General features: G+C 44.5%; 1 protein-coding gene across 4 annotated transcripts in view; it reads left to right on the forward strand.

Moving 5' to 3' along the window:
• ERO1B (endoplasmic reticulum oxidoreductase 1 beta) overlaps positions 1–27,852 on the forward strand; it is a 281,408-nt gene that overhangs the window by 44,645 nt on the left and 208,911 nt on the right. For all 4 annotated transcript variants that reach the window (XM_029593832.1, XM_029593830.1, XM_029593833.1 and 1 more), the window contains exon 2: positions 8,960–9,080. In XM_029593832.1, the coding sequence (XP_029449692.1) occupies positions 8,976–9,080 (105 nt within the window). In that variant the 5' untranslated portion in view covers positions 8,960–8,975. The remainder of the gene's footprint in view (positions 1–8,959; positions 9,081–27,852) is intronic.

Here is a 27,852-nt window from a genome sequence, read left to right on the forward strand (position 1 = left end):
GGTGGCATGCAGGGCATGCGGTTTGGCGCATGGTCGACTGTCAGGGGAAGGTCTGTATCCTTCTTGCATGCCGGGGGGTGAGGGCACCTCAAAGGCTGCTGGGGGGTTCATGCTGCGCGTTTCCTGTTACCCGCGCATTTGGGGAGATGCCGGCCCTTCCCTCTGCTCCGTTCCCGCTGAGTGCGGGAACGGGCGCCATTTTAGATGGTTTCGGCGTGGCGGGAGTTAACTTTTTACCCCATCAGCATTTGCCCATGGGGGGGTCTAGCGCGGCAAAACAGCCATGGCCTGCAAGGGGAGAGGCCCCTGCAGAGGGGCCGGATTCCTCTTCCTCCTCAAATTCTGACTATATTCACTTTTTACACAAGGCCTTTCAGGCCAGGAAGGCTGCAAAGAGTCGTGGCAGGGACAGAAGTTCCTCACCACCACACTCAAACCCCGAAAGCGTTCCAGGAGCTGCTTAGAGAAGGATGCCCCAAAGGATAAGTGCCCTTTAAGGTCACAGGCACTGCAGGATGATTCTAGCTCCTTCTCTGAGGTTTCTTTGGACTCAGAGGATCAGGGCCTGGCCACCCCTCCCCCAAGGGGGTAGAGGGTGAGGGGGATCTTCAGCAGAGTGCTGCACGAGATTCACATGGCATGGACGGGGGATGACCCTAAGGTGGTCCGGTTATTCAGGAGGGATGAGCTTATCCCTCTTATCTCGGCTATTTTGAAGGAGTTAGGCATTGAGCCGACACAGGATCCAGTGGTTTTAGGGTCCATGGACCCGGTTTTATTGGGTCTGAGGGGCCCACCTACTACCTTCCCTTTCCATTTTTCAGCAACCAATTTGCTGTATCGGGAATGGGATACACCGGATATGGGCCTTAAGGTTACGAAGGCCATGGATAAGCTCTATCCTCTTCCTGAGGAGGCTCTAGAACATAAAAACATGCCATACTGGATCAGACCAAGTGTCCATCAAGCCCAGCATCCTGTTTCCTACAGTGGCTAATCCAGGCCATAAGAACCTGGCAAGTACCCAAAAACTTAAGTCTATTCCATGTTACCGTTGCTAGTAATAGTAGTGGTTATTATCTAAGTCACCTTAATTAATAGCAGGTAATGGTCTTCTCCTCCAAGAACTTATCCAATCCTTTTTTAAACACAGCTATACTAACTGCACTAACCACATCCTCTGGCAACAAGTTCCAGATTTTAATTGTGCATTGAGTGAAAAAGAACTTTCTCCGATTAGTGTTAAATGTGCCACATGCTAACTTCATGGAGTGCCCCCTAGTTTTTCTATTATCCGAAAGAGTAAAAAACTGATTCACATCTACCCGTTCTAGACCTCTCATGATTTTAAACACCTTTATCATATCCCCCCCTCAGCCATCTTTTCTCCAAGCTGAAAAGTCCTAACCTCTTTAGTCTTTCCTCATAGGGGAGCTGTTCCATTCCCCTTATTTTGGTAGACCTTCTCCATTGCAATTATCTTTCTTGAGATGCGGCGACCAGAATTGTACACAGTATTCAAGGTGCGGTCTCACCATGGAGCGATTCAGAGGCATTATGATATTTTCAGTTTTATTCATCATTCCCTTTCTAATAATTCCCAACATTGTTTGCTTTTTTGACTGCCGCAGCACACTGAACAGACGATTTCAATGTGTTATCCATTATGACACCTAGATCTTTCTTGTGTGCTAGCACTTAATATGGAACCTAACATTCAGGCCTATCCTGTAAAGTGCGGCCGCGTTTACCCTGCTCCTAAGCCGCTTTTAACTCACGTTCCGGCCGCGTTAGCCCTTCCTGCGATCCCGAATCCCCTTTAACCTACTCCTACCGCGTCCTAAATTCCCTGGGTAACCCCTTCCGCCCGCGGCATGTATATTGCATGCAAACGAGCGAATTAGCTCGATATTGCATGCAAACGAGCCAATTAGCTATTCCCCTAGCATCCCGTAACCCGCGCCCCAACTAACGCTACCTTTCCCTGCCATTTTGTCGCGCGTTTAACCTGCAAACTTACCGCCTACCCTGACCCAGGCGGTAGAGCCATGGGTAAGGGTAGGTGGCAAGCTTTCCCCCAGCCCCCGCTCACCCCCCGCTCACCTGCCCCGGCCGCGATCATGGGTGCCGGTCTCCGTGGCAGCCCCAGTCCTCTCCCCTCCTCCCGAAGCCAATTGCACGCTTTCCCCGTGCAGGCGGCCATCTTGTCGGGAGGAGCTAAGGCAGGCCAGATCGTGTTCCTGCTCATGGCTGGCTGCAAAAAAGTAAGTTTTTTGCCGGCGTCCGGGCTGGGGGAAAGCTTCACCGTTGCTAGTGTCCCCCCTCCTCCCGGAGCAAGGCGGCTTTTCCGCCCTGCTCCGAGAGGGGGGACACTGAAAAGTCGTTTTGCCGCTGTCTTCGCCGTTGCTTCGCCGCTGTCAGTGTCCCTCCTCCTCCCGGAGCAAGGCGGCTTTTCGCGCCCTGCTCCGAGAGGAGGGGGGACACTGACAAGTCGTTTCGCCGTTTCTGCGCTGTCGCCGCCGTTGCTTCCTGGTATCTGTCATTTCAAATAACATTTGAAATGACAGATACCAGCGTGGCGTGAAGCCTTAGGCCCGCGCACCCAGGATCCTGTATAGGCGCTCTATCCAGTATCCTGGGTTGCGCGGGCCTAAGGCTTTTCGGACGCGGCTTACATTTACATATAATTAGGCTTCAGGATCGAGCGGTAGGTGAGCTGCACTGTGCGGGCGGTAACCGCGGGTGCCGTAGGCACTAACGCAGCTCTTCCTACCGCTCTGTACTGGATAGGCCTGATTGTGTAACTGTAGCATGGGTTATTTTTCCCTATATGCATCACCTTGCACTTGTCCACATTAAATTTCATCTGCCATTTTGATGCCCAATTTTCCAGCCTCACAAGGTCTTCCTGCAATTTATCACAATCTGCTTGTGATTTAACTACTCTGAACAATTTTGTATCATCTGCAAATTTGATTACCTCACTTGTCGTATTTCTTTCCAGATCATTTATAAATATATTGAAAAGTAAGGGTCCCAATACAGATCCATGAGGCACTCCACTGCCCACTCCCACTGAGAAAATTGTCCATTTTATCCTACTCTTTCCTGTCTTTTAGCCAGTTTGTAATCCACGAAAGAACATCGCCACCTATCCCATAACTTTTTACTTTTCCTAGGAGCCTCTCATGCGGAACTCTGTCAAATGCCTTCTGAAAATCCAAGAACACTACATCTACCGGGGAGGTACCCGTAATGGAGAAGGTTTTCATGGATAATGATTCAGATGGACTGAATCAAATCACGGTGAACCTAGAAGATGTGGTAGGCCTGATTGACAAACTGAAGAGTAGTAAATCACCTGGACCGGATGGTATACACCCCAGAGTTCTGAAGGAACTAAAAAATGAAATTTCAGACCTATTAGTAAAAATTTGTAACTTATCATTAAAATCATCCATTGTACCTGAAGACTGGAGGATAGCAAATGTAACCCCAATATTAAAAAAGGGCTGCAGAGGCGATCCGGGAAACTACAGACCGGTTAGCCTGACTTCAGTGCCAGGAAAAATAGTGGAAAGTGTTCTAAACATCAAAATCACAGAACATATAGAAAGACATGGTTCAATGGAACAAAGTCAGCATGGCTTTACCCAGGGCAAGTCTTGCCTCACAAATCTGCTTCACTTTTTTGAAGGAGTTAATAAACATGTGGATAAAGGTGAACCGGTAGATATATAGTATACTTGGATTTTCAGAAGGCGTTTGACAAAGTTCCTCATGAGAGGCTTCTAGGAAAAGTAAAAAGTCATGGGATAGGTGGCGATGTCCTTTTGTGGATTGCAAACTGGCTAAAAGACAAAAATCAGAGTAGGATTAAATGGGCAATTTTCTCAGTGGAAGGAAGTGGACAGTGGAGTGCCTCAGGGATCTGTATTGGGACCCTTACTGTTCAATATATTTATAAATGATCAGGAAAGAACTACGACGAGTGAGATAATCAAATTTGCAGATGACACAAAATTGTTCAGAGTAGTTAAATCACAAGCAGATTGTGATAAATTGCAGGAAGACCTTGTGAGACTGGAAAATTGGGCATCCAAATGGCAGATGAAATTTAATGTGGATAAGTGCAAGGTGATGCATATAGGGAAAAATAACCCATGCTATAATTACACAATGTTGGGTTCCATATTAGGTGCTACAACCCAAGAAAGAGATCTAGGTGTCATAGTGGATAACACATTGAAATCCTCGGTGCAGTGTGCTGCGGCAGTCAAAAAAGCAAACAGAATGTTGGGAATTATTAGAAAAGGAATGGTGAATAAAACAGAAAATGTCATAATGCCTCTGTATCGCTCCATGGTGAGACCGCACCTTGAATACTGTGTACAATTCTGGTCGCCGCATCTCAAAAAAGATATAATTGCGATGGAGAAGGTACAGAGAAGGGCTACCAAAATAAGGGGAATGGAACAACTCCCCTATGAGGAAAGACTAAAGAGGTTAGGACTTTTCAGCTTGGAGAAGAGACGACTGAGGGGGGGATATGATAGAGGTGTTTAAAATCATGAGAGGTCTAGAACGGGTAGATGTGAATCGGTTATTTACTCTTTCGGATAGTAGAAAGACTAGGGGGCACTCCATGAAGTTAGCATGGGGCACATTTAAAACTAATTGAAGAAAGTTCTTTTTTACTCAACGCACAATTAAACTCTGGAATTTGTTGCCAGAGAATGTGGTTAGTGCAGTTAGTATAGCTGTGTTTAAAAAAGGATTGGATAAGTTCTTGGAGGAGAAGTCCATTACCTGCTATTAAGTTCACTTAGAGAATAGCCACTGCCATTAGTAATGGTTACATGGAATAGACTTAGTTTTTGGGTACTTGCCAGGTTCTTATGGCCTGGATTGGCCACTGTTGGAAACAGGATGCTGGGCTTGATGGACCCTTGGTCTGACCCAGTATGGCATTTTCTTATGTTCTTAAGACATTGGATGTTGAAACTTGCGCAAGTCGGGATTATTCGAGACATTTTAAAGCCAAGTACAAACTATTCAATTTCTGACTGTCTGGAGTATTAATAGTAGTGTTTTAACACTAAGAAAATATGGACATAAGATAAACAAAAATAAAAGAATAAAGAAGGAAATTTACTGATGCCTATCTCTAAAAAAGGCTTAAAAAAAAAATACGTTTGAAATAAACATAGGGAGGTTGGAGGGTGTGTTGATGATTAAAACAACAAGGCACCGAGTTGTGATTGCCGGATAATAAATATATGAAACCATCCCCTGTCCTTCCAAAAAAAATGTTTCCGGTGTAGAATCCGGTCTTAGAGACGGATTTTGAGTAAGGCTTCAGTAAATACTTTAGATAAATATTGGAACCAAGTGGCAATTCAGTTTATTGCCTGGCAACAAGGTTGCTTAATGGTCCTCGTTGCTGTGTGCCTCAGGAGTTCTTGTTTGTATTATTCCAGTTGCCTGCTTTAGTTCCAGCTTTGATCCTGGTTCCTGTTCCGGTTGTCTGCTTCAGTTCCAGTCCTGGTTCGTGTCCGCCTTGAGTTCTAGCCTTGGTCCTGTTCTTGACTTGTCTGCCTTGGTCCTGTTCTTGACTTGTCTGCCTTGACCTCGGATCTTCTCGTCGGATTCTACTCTCGCCTAAGTCCCAGCGGCCCGGGCTCCTCCCGGGGGAGCCTTGGGTCTCCAGGGTGAAGCAGTCTTCTTCTCTCACCTAAGTCCCAGTGGTCCGGCTCCTCCCGGCGGAGTGCGGGCTTCCAGGGTGAAGATCCTTCTCTTCAATTCGTCCAGTATCTGCCTCCCGGCCTGTCTGCTAGTCCGGAGACTGTTTCCATCTTCTCCGTCAGGCCGGCCTAAGAGTCCACTAAACCATTTCAACAGTTAGGATGATATGCTGTATAATTAGCACTTTTTGCCAGCATGTAGAATGAAGTTCCATCTCTGTACAACTTCTAGTTGTCAGTTTTTCAAGCAGATCTTGACTATATTAAAATTTATATTCTGCATTTGCTGCAAAAAGTTCAAAGAAGATTCCAAGTGAGAACATATATAAAATCATGAACAAAATATAGAATGAGAGAACAATGATGCTGCCATAAAGCGATGAGAGACACTGTTCATATTAGGAACCATCAATCAGTGTTGAGTTCCAATAGAGTTGGTCTAGATTGTATGTCTGTTTAAACAAAAATAGCATGTGACTTTTTTAAAGTGGAACTGTACTCAGCTGCTCTGAGTCGGGTAGTGAGTTCCAGATTTGAGGGCCAACAATGGAAAATGCTCTCTGGTTAGGTGCAGACATACTGCTTTGTTGGAAGGAATTTCTAGGAGGTTTTTATTGCTTGACTTAAAGGAACAAGCTGGTTTTATAAATCTTGCTTCAGCTGAAGCCTCCCAATAAGCCATCTGCTGTCTTGAGCCTTTGAGTTCTTGCCAGCTCAGGTACTTGATGTGTGGAAGGTCACATTTTGTTATACACCTTTAAAATTGGGGTTGTCAACCTTTTTGGGAGCATGGAACTCTTTTCAAGTTCAAAAATTTTTGCGGACCTCCTCATGCTTCTCTTTCATTTTTACCTGTAGCTATGTGCTGTATATGGAAAAGTTATTAATGTGTAATAGCAAAGAAATTATTATATACACACCAGACATTCATAATATATAAAATGTATTACTGATATAAATGGAATACATATAATTGCAAAGCACGGCATTACATGTGGAAGAATGTACTTATATTCAGTAATTTTATTTAGTAACTACACATCCACAAAGCTGGATCTGGGGGGAATGGACTGGTGGAGGAGGATAGTTATTAGAAGGATGGGAGAGAGCAAGACAGACTGGGGATGTACTCCGGTCCTATAGAAAAACTGCCATACCATAACACACAACTGCCAGACTCAAAATAATAAGAACCTTACCTGTGAAAGTCAACACTGTAAGTATTACAACAAGCCTTAAAACACCAATATATCTCCTGTTAGAAAAACTGAACAAGTCAGGCTGCTATAGATCCATTTATTCATGCTAGCAGAATACCTCACCTAAGTCACACATGCAGAACATAGACAGACTCTCATCCAATACAAAATAGAGGGACCATAAAATATAAATATAAACGTGCAGACAAAAACTGAACTGCAAACCACAAGAAGCCAGACTCTGTATGCCTTGCAACAATGGAAAAACAGAAACATTGCTGTTCCTCAAAACAGCAAATACAATCAAATATAAAATATCAATAACAGTAAAACCATACTAATAAAGAATATTTCAAAATGAACATCAACTAACTTTAGTCATATAAACATTTTTAAAATTCCCCTTTTGAAGCTGGGTTCTTTAAGCTATTATAGGACTCAGAGGGTCTAGGAGGTGACAGCTGCAGGGGAAGTCTTTCACATGCCCAAAAAAAACTTTTGCTTTTCTAGATCATGAGAAACTCTTCTTGTCTATGCTGTTACATTGCTCATCTGTGTTTCTGATGATCTGCTATCTATGAAGAACACACGTTACAAGTAACTTACTTAGTTTTCCTTCCTAACAGTGTCAAACTTCCACTGTAACCACTTTAGCCATGCCTGGAGGCTTTCCCCAACTCCCATGCTGAGGTCAAGCTGCACTGGTCTTCTAAGAGCCAGTCCAGAGGCTTAAGGCCACCTCTACAAACGACCGTGAAGCACCCTGAAGGATTTATAGTTGTCTACAAGATTGTTCCTGTGCTGATATTTCCAACAATTAGGGAGAAAAAGGGTATAGACAAGGCATCTGATCGATGCTTCAGACATGCTGACTATCATGCTTTGAGGGCCTCAATAATAAGTGTGCTTAGCAGTCTACTTCCATCAATATTGCATTGGTGCTGATGCTGGGTGAACTCGCTGTTATAGTGCCAACAGCAGCTGCACTGTCTGCTCCTTGAGCAAAATTAATCATGTTAATGATATTCTTTAGCACTAGGCTGACTTTTGCAATCGGGACCACCTACATTCTCTATTCCTAGGGTATTGCATTCCTGGAACCCTCCTCTACTTTGAGGAAACAGTCTAAGGCTTTTGAACCTCTCTTCTGATAAAAATGGCAAGAGTACTGCTCTCTAGATCTCCTGTTAGAGTACTGTCTATATCTGGCAGGAAGCTATTTCAAGTCGAGGACATCCCTGTTGAGGTTTTGTACAATGCATGGCTAAGTTTATCCTCGGACGAACACCTTTTATAGATGGGCAATTCCAGTTCTATGGAATTATACTCAGGTTCCAAAATTTAGTAAATTTAAGTCAGCAAACTTAAGTGGGATGTTTTTATTAAACTGAACTAATACATTTATGATTTGGTTTACTAAGGCTTTTTTCCCAGTCTGTTTCTATGGGGGCCTTAGTCCAATAAAGGTATCACCTACAATTTGTTTATTGACCTTTATTTCTCCTTATCTAAGTAGACTAGCATGGCAATCACATTATTTTACTGTACTGCTGGCAACCATGGTAGATTTTCAGTATATACTAGAATGACAGTTTGCCAATATGTGCAAACTGGCCATAATATTTTTCAAAAAAGCATATAATGTATGTTAAAAGAAGATTAATAGTTTGTGCTTCAATTCACCAAACTGTTTCTTATCCATCATGAGGTTATTTGATTCTCAAGGGACTCTTCCTTTTGCTTAGCTGTAAACTAAGCATACAGGCTACAATGCGTCTCAAAGATCATGTTTGCTTACCTTACAGCTAGAGAAATAGATAATTATGAGCTGAAATATGTAATGCCTGATTTATAAATACTTTTTTACCATAGTCACATAGGCCTTGTTTACAAATGGGAATGTTCCCATTTTTATAACTGTTTATTAGAAAGAATCTTTTGAAAATAAAATGTTCAGTTTAGTTAAACTGATACAAAACGTCCAAAATTTGGTAACGTATTTTTTTCTTTACACAGCTCACAGGAGTATTAGATGATTGTTTTCTGCGATATTGAAAGCATCGATAGCTTCAACAACTACAAGATTTTTCCAAAGATACAGAAACTGCAAGAGAGAGACTACTTTAGATTTTATAAAGTAAGAACTACATTCTCATTTATCAATCGATAAAAGGCACAGCACTGAAAATCAGAGCATAGGATGATACGAATTGAAATTGGGAGTATAGTTATTAAATATCAGTAATATATTTTTATTGTGCAGTAAATTTTTTTTTTTTTTTTTATCTAGTAAATTTTGTAGATGCATCATCCATTTAGAAGTTACAGATGGCTTGGTAATTCCTTAAGTTGTCCATTTTATTTTTGTGGAGTCAGACTATTGCAAATTTCATTTAGGGGGCCATGGGCAGGCTGGGAGTTCCCCACAATCTCTGAAATCTTTGAATAGATAGCATTGTGTGACAATGCTATCTACCTAACCTAAGTATTATGTTTTTGTTTTTTTTTTAGATTTGACTTTCTTTAGAGTTGCACATTACAGGAATATGTATGTTATATGTGAATCTATAGTCCTGCACATTCTTAAGTAAAAGTTGTTCCTAATGTGCACTATGAATTTTTCGTTGTAGTGAACAAGCAGGATAAATCAGCAACATGTGGTTGATATCCAACAACACTGGGAACATAATGTTTTACTAGCAAGAGCTAAAAAGGACTAGAAGACCTTTTCTGATTATGCACAGCCAGAGCCACACAGCCATGCATCATGAACTCTTCCTCAGTTTTTTTTTGGTATTTTTTTTCACTCATATCCTTCTGTGAAAAAAAAATACACCTATCAGAAACATTTCCTTATTTAAGTCACAAAGCTCTTTGTTTTGTTTTCCCTCTTATTTTATTTTATTTAAGGTTTTTATATACCGGCATTCAAGATAAAATCCCATCATGCTGATTTAAAATAGAACGATGGTGCATAAACAGAAAACACAAACAGGAACTGTAGTGCGGAAGAGAGCAGTTACAAAAAACAGGGATGCTTAAACTGGGAGCGGAAGGAAAAAGAAAGTAACTCTTAAGTCATCTTTTTTGATTCTTAATTCATCTTAATTTTTTGACTCTTAATTCATCTTTTTTGATGCCTTATCTAAAAAAAGGCCTGAGGTCCCTCTCATTCCTTTCTAACTTACACGGCACCAATCCCTTCTCTTGCTATGATGATTTCACACATCAAGAGTCTTAGCCTGAGGTCCTCTTTTAGAATCCATAAAATTTTCACTTTTAATTTGTCAGCAGTGATGGATTTAGGATTTTGTTATCCGTAGGCATGCGTATTGCTGCTTCTCCTCCCCCCCCCCCCCCCCCCCCATGACTCATAAGGTTGGACAACAGGGTCTAGAAAGGTGTAAGGTACAGCCCCAGTTTCCAGCAGTAGCTCAGGGTAAGTTCTGTAGCAAAAATTAGAAAATTGTAAAACATTAACAAACATTTCCATTTTATTTTACATTATAAAAATATAGTAGTTTTCCAGCATTGCTTGTCTGTATTTTCTTTTTACTGAGTGAGGAAAAGGGATCTCGAGTATCAGTACAGGGAGGAGATCTCAGGGATTTGAGAGAAGGAAGGATGAACAGAAATGGGGTGAGAATGTGAGAACTAGCAATAGGAGTAAGAATTTGAGAAGGAAAGATGACTAGGCATGGGGAGAATAGAAGATGGGAATCCTGGAAGAGGTAGGAGGTAAGTTCTGGGTCTGAGGCAGGGAGAAGTTAGAGCTGGAGGGAGGATGATGGAGATTCAAAGTTCTGGTGCAAAAGGAGAGGTAACAAGAAAGAAGTATTAGGATATGGGGATAGAATCAGATATCAAGGGACAGAGGATATGAATTGCATTTGTGGGGGAGGGCAAGGAGGATGATGCATGTGTCCCACCGTGCTCCAGTTCTGCTCTCTCTCGCATCCCTTTCTAACTTATACACACGGCACCAATCCCTTCTCTCAAACACAAATGCTGCCCCTCTTCCCTTCCCCTCTTTCATGCATGAAGACATTCCACCCCCAAGCCTCTCTCATCACCCCTAATAATTCTCCACTCAGCCCCTCCTAACATCTCCAAAATGATGCAACTTTGCTGTGTCTGCTCCAGTCTTTCCCCTTCTGTACCTTGCACACTGCCTTGGGGGTGGAGGGCTGTTTTCAGTTTCATAACGCTATGATTTAGTCCTGTATAGCTGGCCTGCAAATCTGCATAATTTGCACATCCTCTGGGAAGAAGTGCAAACACTTATCCTATTTCTCTAAAGGGAGAAATGGGATAATTCTTACCTCTTTTTGGAAAAAGAGGAGGTGTAAGAAACATCTAGTCCACTTGACCTATGATGATTTCACACATCCCCAGTACCTTGGGACCTGAACATAATTCTCACATTGATGAATCCACCCTTCAAACCCCTAGAATCGGCCAAACTAAAATATCTAACTTGGAAGAGAGTCTTCCTAGTAGCAATTATGTTGGCTGGAAGAGTGAGTGAGTTACAAGCATTTGTACACTACTACCCACTCAAAATTCTTACCAAAGGTAGGATCCGCATTTCACTTGAAACAATATATCATGCTTCCTACTTTCTTTCCAAAAGCTCACAAACAGGACCGACACTGCCAACTTCACACTTCTGTATTTTCTAATTCCAAAAAAGGCAGGCAGCATTCATCCTATCCTGGACCTACGCGCCCTAAACAAACACCTCCGCAAGTAAAATTTCAGAATGGTAACCTTGGGCAACATGCTACCTCTCCTGCAAAAGGGAGATTGGCTCTGTTCTCTAGATCTTCAGGAGGCTTATGCCCATATTGCCATATTCCCTCCTCATCGAAAATACCTCAGGTTCATAGTGGGCCACGGTCACTTCCAATACCGAATGCTACCCTTCAGCCTAGCATCAGCACCCTGCGTGTTTATAAAATGCCTGGCTTTAGTAGCAGCTCACTTGCGGCAACACAGCATTCACTATCTAGACGATTGGCTGCTCAGAGGCCCATCAAAGGAGATAGTACTTCACTCCCTCCATTTTACCATCAACCTACTTCAGTCATTGGGGTTTCTCATAAACTATCCCAAGTCACATCTGACTTCATCATGCACTCTCTCGTTCATCGGAGCAGATCTACATACTGTCCAGGCCAAAGCGTTTCTCCCAAACGACCGAGCACGCTTTTTAATCAACCTTGGCCAAAGCAATTCAGACTCTCCGAAGCACTACAGCTCGTCATCTACTAACCTTGCTAGGTCACATGGCGTCCACGGTTCATGTAACCCAAATAGCTCGACTAGCCATGAGAGTAACACAATGGACTTTAAAGTCCCAGTGGTCCCAATCAAACCAACACATGTCCCACATTGTCCATGTCACCAGCCAGCTTCGTCTCTCACTAGCTTGGTGGATACGGGAGTCCAATCTTCGGCTAGGACTACCCTTCCAATCTCCGGAACTTCAAATTACTCTGACAACAGATGCATCCAATCTGGGTTGGGGAGCCCACGTCAACAACTTCCAAACCCAGGGAACCTGGACTGCAGCGGAGGCAAAGCACCAGATACATTTCCTGGAGCTCTGGGCAATTCGATATGCCCTCTTTGCTTTTCAGGACTGCCTCTCCAACAAGGTAATCCTAATTCAAACAGACAACCAGGTAGCGATGTGGTATATCAACAAACAAGGGGGCACAGGCTCTTATCTGCTATGCCAGGAGACGGTTATGCCCGTCGGTTGCAGACGGCTGCGACCTCTCATGCTCACTTCCTTTTTCCCTGCACCATCAATCCTAGGAAGAATGACGACCTCCACCAACCAACGCTGACCTCTCCAGAGTCCCTGGGATGGCGTGGGCGCTGCAGACTGCCATCTTGTCTCCGGAATCACCTAAGGCGCATGCGCGCAAGGGCCTCCTTTGTACACGTCGTGGTGGGAACCTCGGAGGCGTCCCCTCCATTTGATGTCAACTCGCTGCTGTACTTAAGTAGACCGGCCCTCTGCTGCTATGAGTTAGCAAGGAGTTACCTCATTGCTGAATCTGCTCCATTCTTGGATTTCCAGTTCCAGATTCCTGCCTTGGCGTGTGGACGTTCTGGGTACCCACTCCTCCGGGGCCCTTCCGCGTTCCTGGCTATCCGCTCCTCGGAGGGCCTTTCTGCCTTGGAAATCTACCTGACCCACTTCTCGGGACCCTCTCCTGGAACTACCACTTGTGAATACTTTACTACAGACTTCAACGATACTAGCTTTACTAAAGCTTGTCTGCGGTGTACCCCGTGCCTTGGGCCACTACAATTTCCTCTTCAGTAGAAATTGTTCCAGTATACCCTGAGCTGCAGGCTATTGCCGCACCAGCTACAAGATCCACTTCCAGGTTCCTGCACCTCAGTCGTCTCATCATCAACTTCAGTACAGACATCCTTGGCGTACCCCGCTCTGCGGGCCACTACCGGATCTGCACTTCTGAGGTCATCTCTACTCATCTGAAGGGACTTCCTGGCGTACCCCGCTCTGTGGGCCACTACCGGATCTTCACATCAGTGGTATTACCCTGGGAATACCCCACTGCTCAGAACTGTACTTATTTGCATCTCCCACTTTGCAGGCTCTGCCTTTCCATCCTTCATAATAGTCTCTATCATACAGCTATGTCCTACGCTGCTGATACCGCACCTACAGACGGTGAGGCTCACAGGGCTCCTCCCTGTGGGCGGAGACACTTCTCATCTCGGCCCAGGGTTCACATCCTTACAAAAACATAAGAGATGGCGCAGATCTGGGCCTGGGCTCTCTCCCACTCCATGCTACTGAGAGCAACCTACCTGGCAGGCCCGGACAATGTGATAGCGGACAATCTCAACCGGACCTTTCATCCCCACGAATGGTCCCTAGATCCCACTATAGCGAAAATAATTTTTAACCAGTGGGGCCACCCGCAAATAGACCACTTTGCGTCAATTTACAACCACAAAGTAGACAACCTTTACTCTCTACACCGCAGCCGCAAAACACCACCACGAGAAGCCTTTGCCCACTTGTGGACAACTGGGCTACTATATGCCTACCCTCCACTTCCACTCATCAGCAAGACTCTCGTGAAGTTACGGCAGGACCAGGGCACAATGATCCTCATAGCCCCTCAGTGGCCGCGCCAGGTTTGGTTTCCCATCTTACGCGACCTCAGTCCAGCAACAAATTCGCCTGGGCAGAGATCCAATTCTGATAACTCAAAACAATGGACTATTGCGTCATCCGAACCTTCACTCCCTGTCTCTGACAGCTTGGATGTTGAAAGGTTAATACTACAATCCCTTAACCTTTCCAACAGCATGTCCCAGGTCCTTGTGGCTTCACGAAAGCCTTCTACTAGGAAATCTTATCATTCCAAGTGGAAAAGATTCTCCTTGTGGTGCACGACAAAAGAAATAGATCCCTTCTCCTGCCCCACAACAAGGTTCCTAGACTATTTCTGGTACCTCTCAGAGTTTGGCCTACAAACCTCCTCCATTCAAGTGTATATCTGCGCCATAGCCACTTAGCACAAAGGCATAGGAGATGCCCCAATCTCGGCGCAACACCTTGTAGGGTGCTTTTATGAGAGGCTTGTTACAGATGAAGCCTCCACTGCATCCTCCGGTTCTGGCATGGGACCTTAATGTAGTACTAGCACGACTCATGCGACCTCCGTTCGAGCACCTGCACTCCTGCGAGCTACGTCATCTCACTTGGAAAGTACTCTACTTCCTTTAACATCAGCTTGCAGAGTCAGTGAGCTACAGGCGCTGGCAACATACCCACCGTACACAAAATTTCTCCATGATCGTGTGGTACTCCACACTCACCCTAAATTTTTGCCAAAGGTAGTGACTGATTTCCACTTAAATCAATCCATAGTACTTTGCAGCTCATTTATTGTCTTGACAAGGCTGGCAGGCAAGATTCCATCTTTGACCAGTCTGTCCTTTGTAATTTGTTTCCAGACTAATAACCCAACTTCCTTCCTGCAACCCACTGTGAAACTCAGGCTGCCCTCCTACCCAAAACCGCCCTTGTTGTTGTGCCTGTTGCATGTCATTGGGTGCTTTTGGTTCAATTATTTGGGCATCCTGTAGCTCGCTATTCACACATATGTGAGGACTAACATCCTGCTTGTCCTGGGAGAAAGCTGAGTTGCTTACCTGTAACAGGTGTTCTCCCAGGACAGCAGGATGCTAGTCCTCACGAAACCCGCCCACCACCCCGCGGAGTTGGGTACGCTTGCAATTTGTTTTATTTTTTGCATGCTCTTCTTACTATACATAAGTCTGAGGGGAGACCCCTGCTGGATGCAGGGTTAGTGCCATGCTGGGTATGCCCAGTAGGTGACAGTCAAAGTTCTAGAAACTTTGACAAAAGTGTTCCATGATTGGGCTCCATAATGATGATGTCACCTATGTGAGGACTAACATTCTGCGGTCCTGTGAGAACACCTGTTACAGGTAAGCAACTCTGCTTTCTAAAGAGTATGCACTTTTCTCCCTTTATGCTTCTGCTTTCACATCCAGGCCACATGGGGGGAAGACAGCATTAGCCTCACTGCCAGGCCAGACAGAGGGAGATAAAGTTGGTGTCCTGCTGGGCCCATATGAATGGCAGTTGGTGATATCATGCTCTGATTTGGGTGAAGGAGGAAGGAACAACCTCCCACTGGCCAGGAAGAGGAGAAGGAAGCAATAGCAGCTTCCTGTCATACCCAATAAAAGAGAAGTCGGCCAACTCCTGCTCAGACTGATGAAGAAAGATCAGTCTTCTGCTAGCTGTGCGACAAACCTCCCAAGACTTCACGACACACTTGTGTGTCCTGACACACCTGTTGAGAACCACTGGTCTATGGGGAACACTGCAGAAGCTCCTACCTCCGTGTCTGATCAACAGTAAGCCATAACCAGAAGTCCCTCAGCACACCTTTTCTAATCTGATAGCAGACTGTACCTCTTTATGTCCAGGTAGGTCTGACCCAAGACAGGCATGTGAAGGCTCATAGTGGCGGATGTAATAAGTGCTTTAAAGTGGACGCAGGTTTGTTTTTCTGCGCAAATCCCTTTATGTGTATGTAATGGTTTTTTGCACGGAAAATAACTGCATAGAAACGTGCTTACAGACCAGCGGCTTTTTCTGCATGAGTGCACACTATTGGCATACAAAGGAAGCGATTATTTACGGGCAATGCAGGGAGCCGTGCCAGAAGGGAGGCCACAGTCAGGGCATAAGTTAAGTGACTGTGCCGACTCGGGGGGCCATTTTAGTCTGTTGCTTTCATTGGTGTGGTATGGTTGTGTCTCCGTGCAACTCTGGTGTAATTATGGAGATTTTAGATGGTGTCCGGTTCCTGATGCTGTGGTATATCCTGTGGGTTTGTCAAAGGATTACAGCAGCAGTTGTGGCAGGTCACAGAGGTCATGGCAGGAGAGAGAGAAGGTCATGAAGGAACAGGCAGAGAGGAGGGATTGACAGGAGCTGGTAGTTCTAGCTGAAGCAGGCCACAGGATTTGAAGGCAGCAGATATTGTCTCAGGACCATGCTGTTGGGGATGCTAGGGTTGAATGTGGTGAGAACATATAGAATTGAGCTCCAGGGCTATCATGGTTCTGTACAACAAGATCAGAGAAGACATAGATCCACTGACAGATTGTGGAATTCCATCCCAGGCCTGGTGAAGCTGCTCGGAGCCCTTCATTTTCTGGCCACTGGTTCATTCCAGAACACAGTTGCTATGGTGGCTGGTATGGAGCAATCAATGCTATCCTGTTACTTTACTCAGCAATCAATGTTCTCCAGTCACTTTACTCAGGTGCTGGGGGTCATGCTGAAGAGGGTTAGGGAGTACATAGCTTACCCACAGCAGCTTTGGGAGTGGAAAGAGATGAAGAGAACGTTCTTTGATATAGCCGGTGTGTTGAATGTGATGGGTGCTATTCATTATACCCACGTGGCTCTCATCCCTTCTCATGGCAGAGATGGCATACTGGAATCAAATAGTAAAAACTGGGCAAAGATTTGCTGGCACACATGAATCAGAACAGACTAATTGGCCTGTTGGCATTTATAGTAAAGGCGGGTATTGTACATGCTATCTGCTACATGGCTGCCAGTATGTCTATTAATATGTTGCACATGTTAGCAAACAGGGCTGAGTTCTAAAGTGTGCCACGAATTCTTAAGCAATTGGAGAGAGTCTATCTGGGTAAACAGAGTTAAAGAGAAACAGGCAGAATAAATTTGAAAAGATCTGGATACCATATGACAGTGGAGGCAGAAGACTTTGCCACAGGAGACTAACAGAGTTGAGTAAAAGTGATTAGATTATTAGAGGACGACTTGAAGAGTAATATAGGAAAATGAAAATAAAGGGAGGGTTAGGCGGGGGAGGGTTTAAGTAAATTTGATGTGTGACCCAACTATATCATTTTATTCTTGTGTGTTTTGTCACCTCTCTATCTGTTTGGAAGAAAGGATTGCCAAAGAGATAGAGAGGTGACACATTTTTCAGATATGAGAAAAAAGGAAAGCCTGAAGTGGTATAGTGAAATTGAAAGGTGACTAGCAATATGTGGAGAGAGACAAGGACATGGCGGAAATATTAAATACTTCAGTTCAGTGTTCACTAAAAAAAATAACCCGAAGAAAGACCGTTGCTGGTTAACAAGACTGTAGAAGGAAATAGGCTAGACTCCTTTTACAGAATAGTATGTATGGGAAGCGCTAGGAAAATTGAAAGTGGACAAGACCATGGGGCCAGATGAAGTATATCCCAGGATACTACAAGAACTTGAAGATGTTCTGGCTAATCCGATAAATGACCTGTTCAATAGATCCCTGGAAAACAGGAGTGGGTGCCATGAGATTGGAGAAGAGCTGGTGTAGTCCCGCTTCATAAGTGGTAGTAGAGAGGAGGCTGGAAACTATAGCCCGGTTAGCCTCACCTCGGTGGATAGGAAAATTAATGGAGACACTGCTGAAAGAAAGGATAATGAACTATCTACAATCTGGTAAGTTGCTGGACCTGAGGCAGCATAGATTCACAAGAGAAAGGTCCTGTCAGACAAATCTGATTTTTTTTGGTTGGGTGACTAGAGAATTGGATTGAGGAAGAACACTTGATGTCACCTACTTGGATTTCAGCAACACTTTTGATAGGGTCCAGCGTAGGAGGCTTGTGGACAAAATGAGAAGCTTGGGACTGAGCGCCAAAGTGGTGGCGTGGATTACAAACTGGTTGACTGATAGGAGACTGTGTAATGGTAAATGGAGCCTACTCTGAAGAGAGAGAGCCATGTTAAGTGGAGTGCCACAGGTATCAGTATTGGGACCGGTTCTGTTCAGTATCTTTGTGAGCAACATTGCTGAAGGGATAGAAGATAAAGCAGGATAAGTCCTCACATATGGGTGACATCACTGGACGGAGACCTATCAGGAATAGTTTCTGTCAAAGTTTCTAGAAACTAGGCACACTGAGCCCACTGAGCATGCCCAGCATGCCATTATCCCTCGAGGAACAGGAGACTCCCTTCAGTCTTCTTTTTTCCGTGCTGCAATTAGCCTCGCAGTTAGGAGCCCTGTGTGATTCTTCACACAATCTTTCCTCACGGAAAAAGTTTAAAAAATTTCTCAGTTATCCCTTCATAGGGGGTCCCCCACTTTACGTCCATTTTTCATCGATCGGTGAGTAAAATTTATTGCGGTCGATACCGTTCTTCGTTGCCAGAAGGCTGTCGACGGCTGCCCGTCCTTCAAGTTTTATTATGATGGCAACAGGATTTAAAAAATGCCCGAATTGCCCTCGTGCAATGTCTATCACCGACCCCCAAGACGAGTGCGTACTATGCTTGGGCGCAGGACATAATGTTACTTCTTGTCCTCCATGTGTCGAAATGACTGCTAAAGGCAGACAGGCTCATCTGGAAAAATGGAAAGCCTATTAAAATTTCGGTTACTTCCATCGACATAGACACAGTTGCCACCAGCAGGAGCGGCTAAAAAAGTGGTAATTGAAACCCGACGGATACTTGAAGGAAGTGGTGACCACCCGTCTCAGACTCCATCAAGGTCATCTATTAAATCTACCTCTGTGCTGGAGAAAAAGAGCACCAAGCACGGAGAAAAACATAGACACCGGCATCGATGATCTTCCACACCCGATGCTGGCTCAGTTTCCGGAGCATCTTCGATGTTCCACCGGTGAACAGGCAAACTGATGCCACATACTTGGTGCAGCATATACCTGGTTTCCAAAAACTTCAACTCCCACATCACAAAGAGAATCCGTCCACATTCATCTACACCTCCTGGCAAGGAGCAAAAATTTCTGGACAATTTAGGACGTAAAATGTTCCAAGACTCCATGCTTTTATCAAGGATTGACTCATACCAATTATATATGATGCAATACCAGAGAAATTTGTGGAAGCAGATGCAAGAACTGACAGAATCTCTTCCACAAAAGCATCAAGATACATTCAGTTCCATCATTCACAAAGGTCTTGAAGCAGGTAAGCACGAGGTATGTGCGGCCTACGACTCTTTCGAGACAGCCGCCAGAAGATGGGCATGGCTGAAGGCATCCGACCTTCCTTGCACTGGTAAAAACCTTTTTGGAGAAAAGGTGCAAGATGCAGTTGCGCAGCTGAAGGACCATAATGAAACTCTGCGCCAACTTTCCATCATTACTGCAGAGACTCCCATCTTCTGCAAGACGCCCCTCCAGGAAAGATACAAGAAAACCATTCTACCGACCACGAAGGTATTATCCACCAGCTCCTCGTGGTAGGACAACAAGGCCAACCCAGGCAACCAAAGGCATCCAGACCTCAGCCTCCCCCTCACAGGCCAAACATCTGGGTTTTGAAAAACTCCCAGAGAACAGCAGCCTCTCCAGAAACCCAAATCAAAATCTACAGGTCGGAGGCCGAGTCTCCTTTTTTCTACCCAATTGGATAAACATCACAACAGATCAATGGGTATTATCCATTATAACACAAGGTTACCATCTGAATTTTCTCATGGTACCCAGAGATTCCCCACCAAATTCCCTCTGGGTACACAAAGATCATAACACTCTTCTAGAAACAGAATTATCCACCCTTCTGAGAGCTAGGGCTGTGGAACCTGTTCCCCGAGCTCAGCAGGGCAGAGTATTCTACTCCTGCTATTTTCTCATTCCAAAGAAAACAGGAGGCCTCCGCCACATCTTAGATCTCAGAAATCTCAACAGATTTCTACAAAAAGAAAAATTCAGGATGGTGTCCTTAGGCACCATGCTTCCCCTTCTTCAAACAGGGGATTGGCTCTGTTCTCTGGATCTTCAAGACACGCTCACGTTCCAATATTCCCTCCTCATCGCAAGTACCTGCGTTTCCTAGTGGGTCATCAACACTTTCAGTACCTGGTTCTGCCCTTCGGTCTTGCCTCGGCACCCCGTGTATTTACAAAGTACCTGGCAGTAGCGGCGGCCCACCTGTGCAAGAAAAGCATACATATTTTACCTTGTCTGGACGACTGGCTCATCAAGAACCAGTCAAAACAAGGAGCTCTCGACTCTTTCAAGCTCACAATCAACCTGCTTCACTCGTTGGGATTTCTTATCAACTACCAAAAATCCCACCTCATACCATCTCGCCTTCTACAATTCATCGGAGCAGAGTTCAACACTACCGTATCAAGGGCCTTCCTACCAAAAGACCACGCAGACACACTCTCCAGACTAGCAAGATCTCTATGCTCCAAGAAAACAGCTTCAGCCCATCAATTCCTAACAATGCTGGGCCACATGGCTTCCGTGGTCCACGTCACCCCTATGGCCAGATTGGCCATGAGAATAACACAATGGACTTTAAGATCTCAGTGGCTCCAAGCTTTTCAACCACTGTCGTCTCCAATTCCAGTCACCCACCGGTTACATTCATCTCTCCTCTGGTGGACAAACACGAACAACTTGTTAACAGACCTGCCTTTCCAGCAACCAGTTCCACAAGTAACCTTAACTACAGATGCATCCACCTTAGGTTGGGGAACGCATATAAACCTTCAGACTCAAGGTACTTGGATAAAGCTCGAAGCAACATTTCAAATCAGCTTCCTAGAGCTTCAAGCTATACGTTATACTCTATATGCCTTCAAGGACTGTCTTTCACACAAGACTGTTCTCATACAAACAGACAACACAGTTGCCATGTGGTACCTAAACAAACAGGGAGGGACAGGCTCTTATCTCCTTTGCCAAGAAGCCACGCAGATTTGGGACTGCGCCCTAACACATTCCATGTTTCTCTGGGCCATTTATCTAGCGGGCATACACAACGTAGTTGCAGATCACCTCAGTCGTCAGTTCTATCCCCACGAGTGGTCCCTGGATCCGGTGGTAACAATCAGAATCTTCCAACGCTGGGGTCAACCAACAATAGACCTCTTTGCATCCGAGCTGAATCACAAAGTGGACAGATTCTGCTCCCTGCACAAGCAACGACACCAGTTAGCCATGGACGCCTTTGCACGTCCCTGGAACTCAGGCCTCTTATACGCGAATCCCCCGATACTGCTCATAGCAAAAACTCTAATGAAGCTCAACAGGACAAGGGGTCAATGATACTCATAGCCCCTTATTGGCCTCGACAAGTGTGGTTTCCCATACTTCTCGATCAGAGAAACAATTCGCCTGGGCTCAGCACCCACTCTCATAACTCAGGAGCAGGGCATGTTGTGCCATCCCAACCTTCAGACCCTATCCCTAACAGCCTGGATGTTGAAAGCTTGATTCTGCAACCACTCAATCTTTCAACTAATGTCTCTCAAGTGCTTATAGCTTCACGAAAACCCTATCGTTGTAAATGGAACAGATTCACCACGTGGTGCATGCAAAATAGTATTGATCCATTTTCCTGCCCCACATCATCTTTATTAGACTATCTCTGGCATCTTTCAGAATCTGGTCTCCAGACTTCATCAGTAAGGGGTACACCCGAGTGCTGTCTCAGCTTTCCACAAAGGAGTAGGGGATGCTCCGATATCAGTGCAACACCTTATCAGTAGGTTTATGAGAGGTTTGATTCAACTAAAACCCCCTTTATGGCCACCAGTCACAGAACGGGACCTTAATGTGGTACTAACAAGGCTCATGCGTTCTCCCTTTGAGCCCATAGATTCCTGCGATTTTAAATTTCTTACATGGAAAGTTCTCTTCCTAGTAGCTATTACATCTGCTAGAAGAGTTAGTGAGTTACAAGCACTTGTAACATACTTACCCTATACCAGGTTCCTACATGACAGAGTGGTCCTGCGTACTCACCCTAAATTCCTTCCCAGGGTGGTTACTGATTTCCACTTGAATCAGTCTATAAACTTGCCCACATTCTTTCCAAGACCTCACTCTCACCAGGGCGAAAGAGTTTTACACACCTTGGACTGTAAACATGCACTAGCATTTTATCTGGACCGCACTGCAGTCCATAGGAAATCCACCCAGCTTTTTGTTTCTTTTGACAAAAACAAACCGGGTAGGGCAGTGGGCAAACAAACTCTCTCCAACTGGCTAGCAGATTGTATAGACTTCTGCTATGAAAAAGCAGGCCTTTCTCTCCATGGACGAGTAAAAGCGCACTCAGAGCAATGACAACCTCAGTAGCACACTATCGTTCAGTACCAGGTACTGAGATCTGTAAAGCTGCAACATGGACTTCTCTTCCCACTTATGCAGCACATTACTGCTTGGACAAAGAAGGACGACAAGATTCAGCCTTCGGACAATCTGTCTTGAACTTATTTCCAGTATAATCCCAACTCCTTCTACATCCAACCTACTGTGATTGTAGGCTGCCTCATTTTTTCCAACAGTATGCCAGTTGTGCCAGTTGCACAAGTTGTACACTGTTGGTCCTCAACAAATATGAATCAGCCTGCAGCTTGCTAATCAGCCATATGTGAGGACTATCATCCTGCTTGTCATGGGATAAAGAACTGTTGCTTACCTGTTACAGGTGTTATCCCAGGACAGCAGGATGTAGTCCTCACGAAACCCACCCCGCGGAGTTGGGTCCGAAACATTTTATTTTATTTTTTGTTCGCACTTATTGCTACAAACGAGACTGAAGGGATCCCCTGTGGCTCGAGGGATAATGGCATGCTGGGCATGCTCAGTGGGCTCAGTGTGCCAGTCAAAAGTTTCTAGAAACTTTGACAGAAAAGTTTCCATGATAGGGCTCCGTCCAGTGACATCACCCATATATGAGGACTACATCATACTGTCCTGGGATAGTACCTGTTACAGGTAAGCAACTCTGCTTTATCCTTAATCATGTATTTATATTCACGTCTCGTTAAGAGTTTAGATAAGGACTTCTGCTGTGACAGTAGGTTTGGTTAGTCTGTGTTTTCCGTCTATAAGCAGGCTGAATTAGTCATGCTTCGTTTGTGACATCATTGAATGGCACACTAGGTGGAGCTGTCTCAAAGGTACAAAACGTTTTCTGTACTGGGCATGTGTGGCAATTCCTGCACAAAGAATAGTTCCAGAAGGCTCCTTGGTTCTTTTTCGTCCACGACAGAGCATGGATGGTGGAATCTGTCTCTGATTCAGCTCCTCAAAAAATAAAAAAATAAAAATTGCTTTGGCGATACCTACAACAGCACTTTTCAGTGCTAATCATGGCTTAAAGAAAAGCATCCAGTTTTAAATATTGTAGTTGTGGACACACAATTTTGTTAATGGACGGTCACAACTACTGTTATCTCTGCTTGGAACCTGACCATGATCAAGCCAATTGCCACGACTGTGGGCAGATGTCTCCAAAATCCCAATGACAGAGCAGAAAAATAGCTAAATTAAAAGCGAGTGATGTCCCAGCATTGGACCATTTGTCAACCTCCACTTCCTGACCGGTGAGTCAGGGAGACAGGGCCGGGATGACAGTCCTCTCCAGATCAGTTGAGAAAACCTCAGATTCAACATTGGAGACCAGCCTCTGCAGACGATGGGCAGAAATCATTAATAGTTCACGGTAACACAGAAAGTGCCACACTTCGATGCCAAATATAGCGATGCGTGAGACTCAGTTACCAAAGACAACACAACGCGCCGCATAGGTTGCTGAAAACTCACAAATTGCCGAAGATGGTGTATGAAACAAAAAGAGTGCATGGAGTGCTCGATGCTGCGAACAGAATGCAGAGCACAGTGCCGGGAACAACGCACAAAGCGTCAAAGCCACACAATCAATCAAATAAGGCGCAACAGCGGGCAAACCCAAAACCCTGCCAGCAACCAAAGCAGATGTAAAAGTCTTATAGCTCAGTCTCATCTCTTCCATGCAAGACTAGTCACCAGATCTTTTTCAGCACCGGAATTATCAGTATACACCGAACCATCTCAATCATCTAAAAGAAGGTGAAAAATCCTGTTGATTCTTCCAAACCACAAAAACAAAAAAGGGAACATCACCAACAGGACCAACCTGTTCCATCCCTTCTTGTACATCCATGTGATGACTTCTCACATCATTCCTCAGAAGACTCATATGAGGAAGAACATCCACAATTTGTGGAGCTCACATCCCCTAGAAGAGAGCATGAAATATTAACTATATAGCTATTCTGCCTCCAAGAATACTGACTAACATACCATCAATGTGATACCTAACTTTTCTGCCCTCTAATTTATGGCAGCAAGGTCTTTATCTCCAAACCCCTCAGCCAATATGTTCCATCTTATCTATTCCACCTATACAGCAATGCAACAAATTTAATACACTGCAACAACGGGAAACTTTCCCTCATTCCCCCCCCCCCCTAATAAATCCCAACAAGTGGTGAACCGAACAATGTCTAATTTGAAACTTCTTTACATCTTTATTTCCACAAGTTCAACCCTCGATTTCCCCCCCCCCCCTCCCCCCTTCCCGGTATACCATATCTGTAGCTATAGAGCAGGTTATGCTGGGGACACCTCCATTGACAGCATCAGAGTCAGAATAATGGAGAGGAACCCCCTCCTTTCCTGCCTTCAAAAGAATCTTTTCCACCGTGTTCTCCAGATTCGGAAAGCCCTTTGATTCACTCTGCAGGGAAGTCCCCATCCAGTTCTACTGGTCTTCATTCAGACCCTTAGGCGGAACCCATAGAACATTCTTCACCTCCAGAGGATTTAACCTACTCTATTTGTTGAGAAACTATACACCACCTTGAAAGTGGATGTGAAGAAGGAACCAGACTCTTGTTCAGAAGTCATGGAAATCCTAGGGCTCCCATCAGTGCACAGCTCTTCCATCCCACCCAGTCCTTCAAATATAATTGAAATCATGGGAATCTCCTTCCCCGGAATCAATGTGGCCCAAAAACTGGCATCAACATCAGGTTGCAAAGAACACCAGGTTACAGAATCGTACAACTACCACATAGCTTGGTAGTTGTGAATCTTCCATGAAATAGGCAAAAAAAAATTCATGCCTCCATTCCAACTCTCCTTCGGGAAAGGACCACAAACTCTTGTATGACTTTGGGGAAAATGTTCTTTCAGAGTTCCATGCTTACCACTCATATACAACATCAGTTTTATATTGTGTAGTATTTGTATGAAATGCTACAAACACTGAAACCCTTCATAGGATCAGAAGATGGTTAACCTTCACCACAACCTCTACACGACATGGAAGAAGGTCTCTGACACCTTCTAAGGGCAGCATACGAAGGCTTCGACTTGGCAGCTCACACTTTGGCATCAATTGTCACAAGACATATGGCATGGCTTCGAGCTAGCAGCATCAGAGAGGATATTCATGACAAATTGTCTGACCTTTACTGCTTAGGAGATAATCTTTTTGTGAAGAAACTAAAAGAAACAGTGACACAGTTAAAAAGAACAAAATGTTGCTGTTCAGTCCCTTTCCTCAAGTGGTGACCATTCATCTGGAACATGTTTTTTTTCCCCAAAGAGGTCTTACCATTCCAAGGGTACCATCAGACACTGTACCAGCCTCCCCGCAACCAGCCGTCATCGACTCAATCTTGCAGAAGGCAGAGGGACAGGTGACAAAAACAGTTGCCACAAACAACCTCAAAATCCATTCAGGGTTTTTAAGAGTTACTGCCACAGCATCTCACACCCGTGAGTGGAAGACTCCATCACTTAAAGACCACTGGCCCCAAATAACAGACAAATGGGTTCTGACAATAGTTGAAGATAAATACAGTCTCAGTTTCAAACTCCAGCTACAAGCACCTCATCTGGCATCACTACCACCAAATTACTTTCAAATCCCATTGTTAAAAAAAAGTACAAATTCTTCAACAGAATGCCATCAAGAAACTAGCTCGCTCAGAATAGTCAGGGCTGCTATTAAAAATATTTCCTCATAACCAAAAATTCAGGTGGCCTATGACCCATTTTGGATCTCAGATCTCTCAACATTTCTACACAGATTTTCAAATTGACATTTCTGGGAACCATCTTGCCATTTATCCAACCACAAGATTGGATGTGTTTCCTAGACCTCAAGGATACATAACTCAACAATGAAACATCATATGTGGAAACGGAATATTTTACTTAAAATGAATGGAAATCTCATAAAATATATTTGTAGAAACGTTAGCTATTGAAGCTTTGAGCAGTCTATTATTTTGAGACTGTTGCTTTCATTTTTTTAATCATTGATTTCCATTCATTATGTTCAACAATATGGGACACACAGTTTTGACTTTAAGTTATTTCTTGTCTTCTTAGTGTCAATCTCATTAACCAGTCTTTATCCGGTTCAAGGGCTAAAGTCACTATCAACGTTGCAGATACTGCCACTTCAGTATCCAAAGTCTCCAGGACTGCTGAAATATTCAGACTTTGCTCTCGAACTGGTATTAAAGGTGTTATCCCTTCACTTTGTTCTTCCCTTTTTTTAAACTTTAGCAAAAAAAAAGATTTCTGAGATTGGTGGAATTAAATTCTCGGTGACCTGAGGCGTTTCCATAAGATATCTTCTGACAACTCCTTGGGAGAGATTAACGGTATTTGAGGAAAATTTATAAATCTCAAATTTCTATTTTTGACCAAGTTTTCCAAATTTTCCATTTTCAACGACAGGTTGTTTCTTCTCCAGTCATTACTGACTGGACCTGCTGTATGCCATTAACTTTAGCTCTAATAACAGATACTTGTTGCTCCAGTTCTACAGTTGTATTAGCCAACACTTTTATTTTATCTTCCACCTCTTTAATTTTAGCATTTACTGGAAGTAACTGCTGCAAAATAGAAATTCTCATCTCTACTGTGGTTTCCCATATTGTCTCAAGGGAGAAAACTGCAGGTCTTACCACAGTAATTTTTTTCAACACAGGAGATTCTCCAGAAGCACTAGCAGGCTCCTCCAGCAACACATCTCTTCCCAAGCCGGTTTGCCCCGATGATAGCTCTGGGCTTGCTACTGCTGGCGCTGCCCCGATAGACCCTGCAGGGCTCCGCTCTCCGGCACTTTGGTCTGGCAGTGTTCCTCTCCCTTCCAGGGCACCTCTCATCACGGCAGGATCACCTGGCAGCGTTCCCCCAGCAGGGCTGAGTGGCAATATTGAGCCAGGGAGAGAGGGGAGCTCAAATTCCCCTCCCCCACTCTCCAGCAGCTGAAGCTTCGACCTCATGGCACTGCGCACCACATGGGCATCCATCGGGCCAGAGATAGACAACATCTGAGGGACCGCAGGGTAAGGTTCAGTCCTTGGTTTGCATTTTCTTCCCATTGCAGGTAATTTACAGCAAGAAAAATAAATTCAGAGTAAATGCGCCCGAGGGATCAGACACCGAGAGAGTCTACCGAGCAGCCATCTTAGATCCGCCCCTCCAGTTTTTAAGAGTCGAGTTAAAGTA

The sequence above is a fragment of the Rhinatrema bivittatum genome, chromosome 3 (assembly GCF_901001135.1).
Source record: "Rhinatrema bivittatum chromosome 3, aRhiBiv1.1, whole genome shotgun sequence".
In the NCBI taxonomy this organism is placed as follows: Eukaryota; Metazoa; Chordata; class Amphibia; order Gymnophiona; family Rhinatrematidae; genus Rhinatrema; species Rhinatrema bivittatum.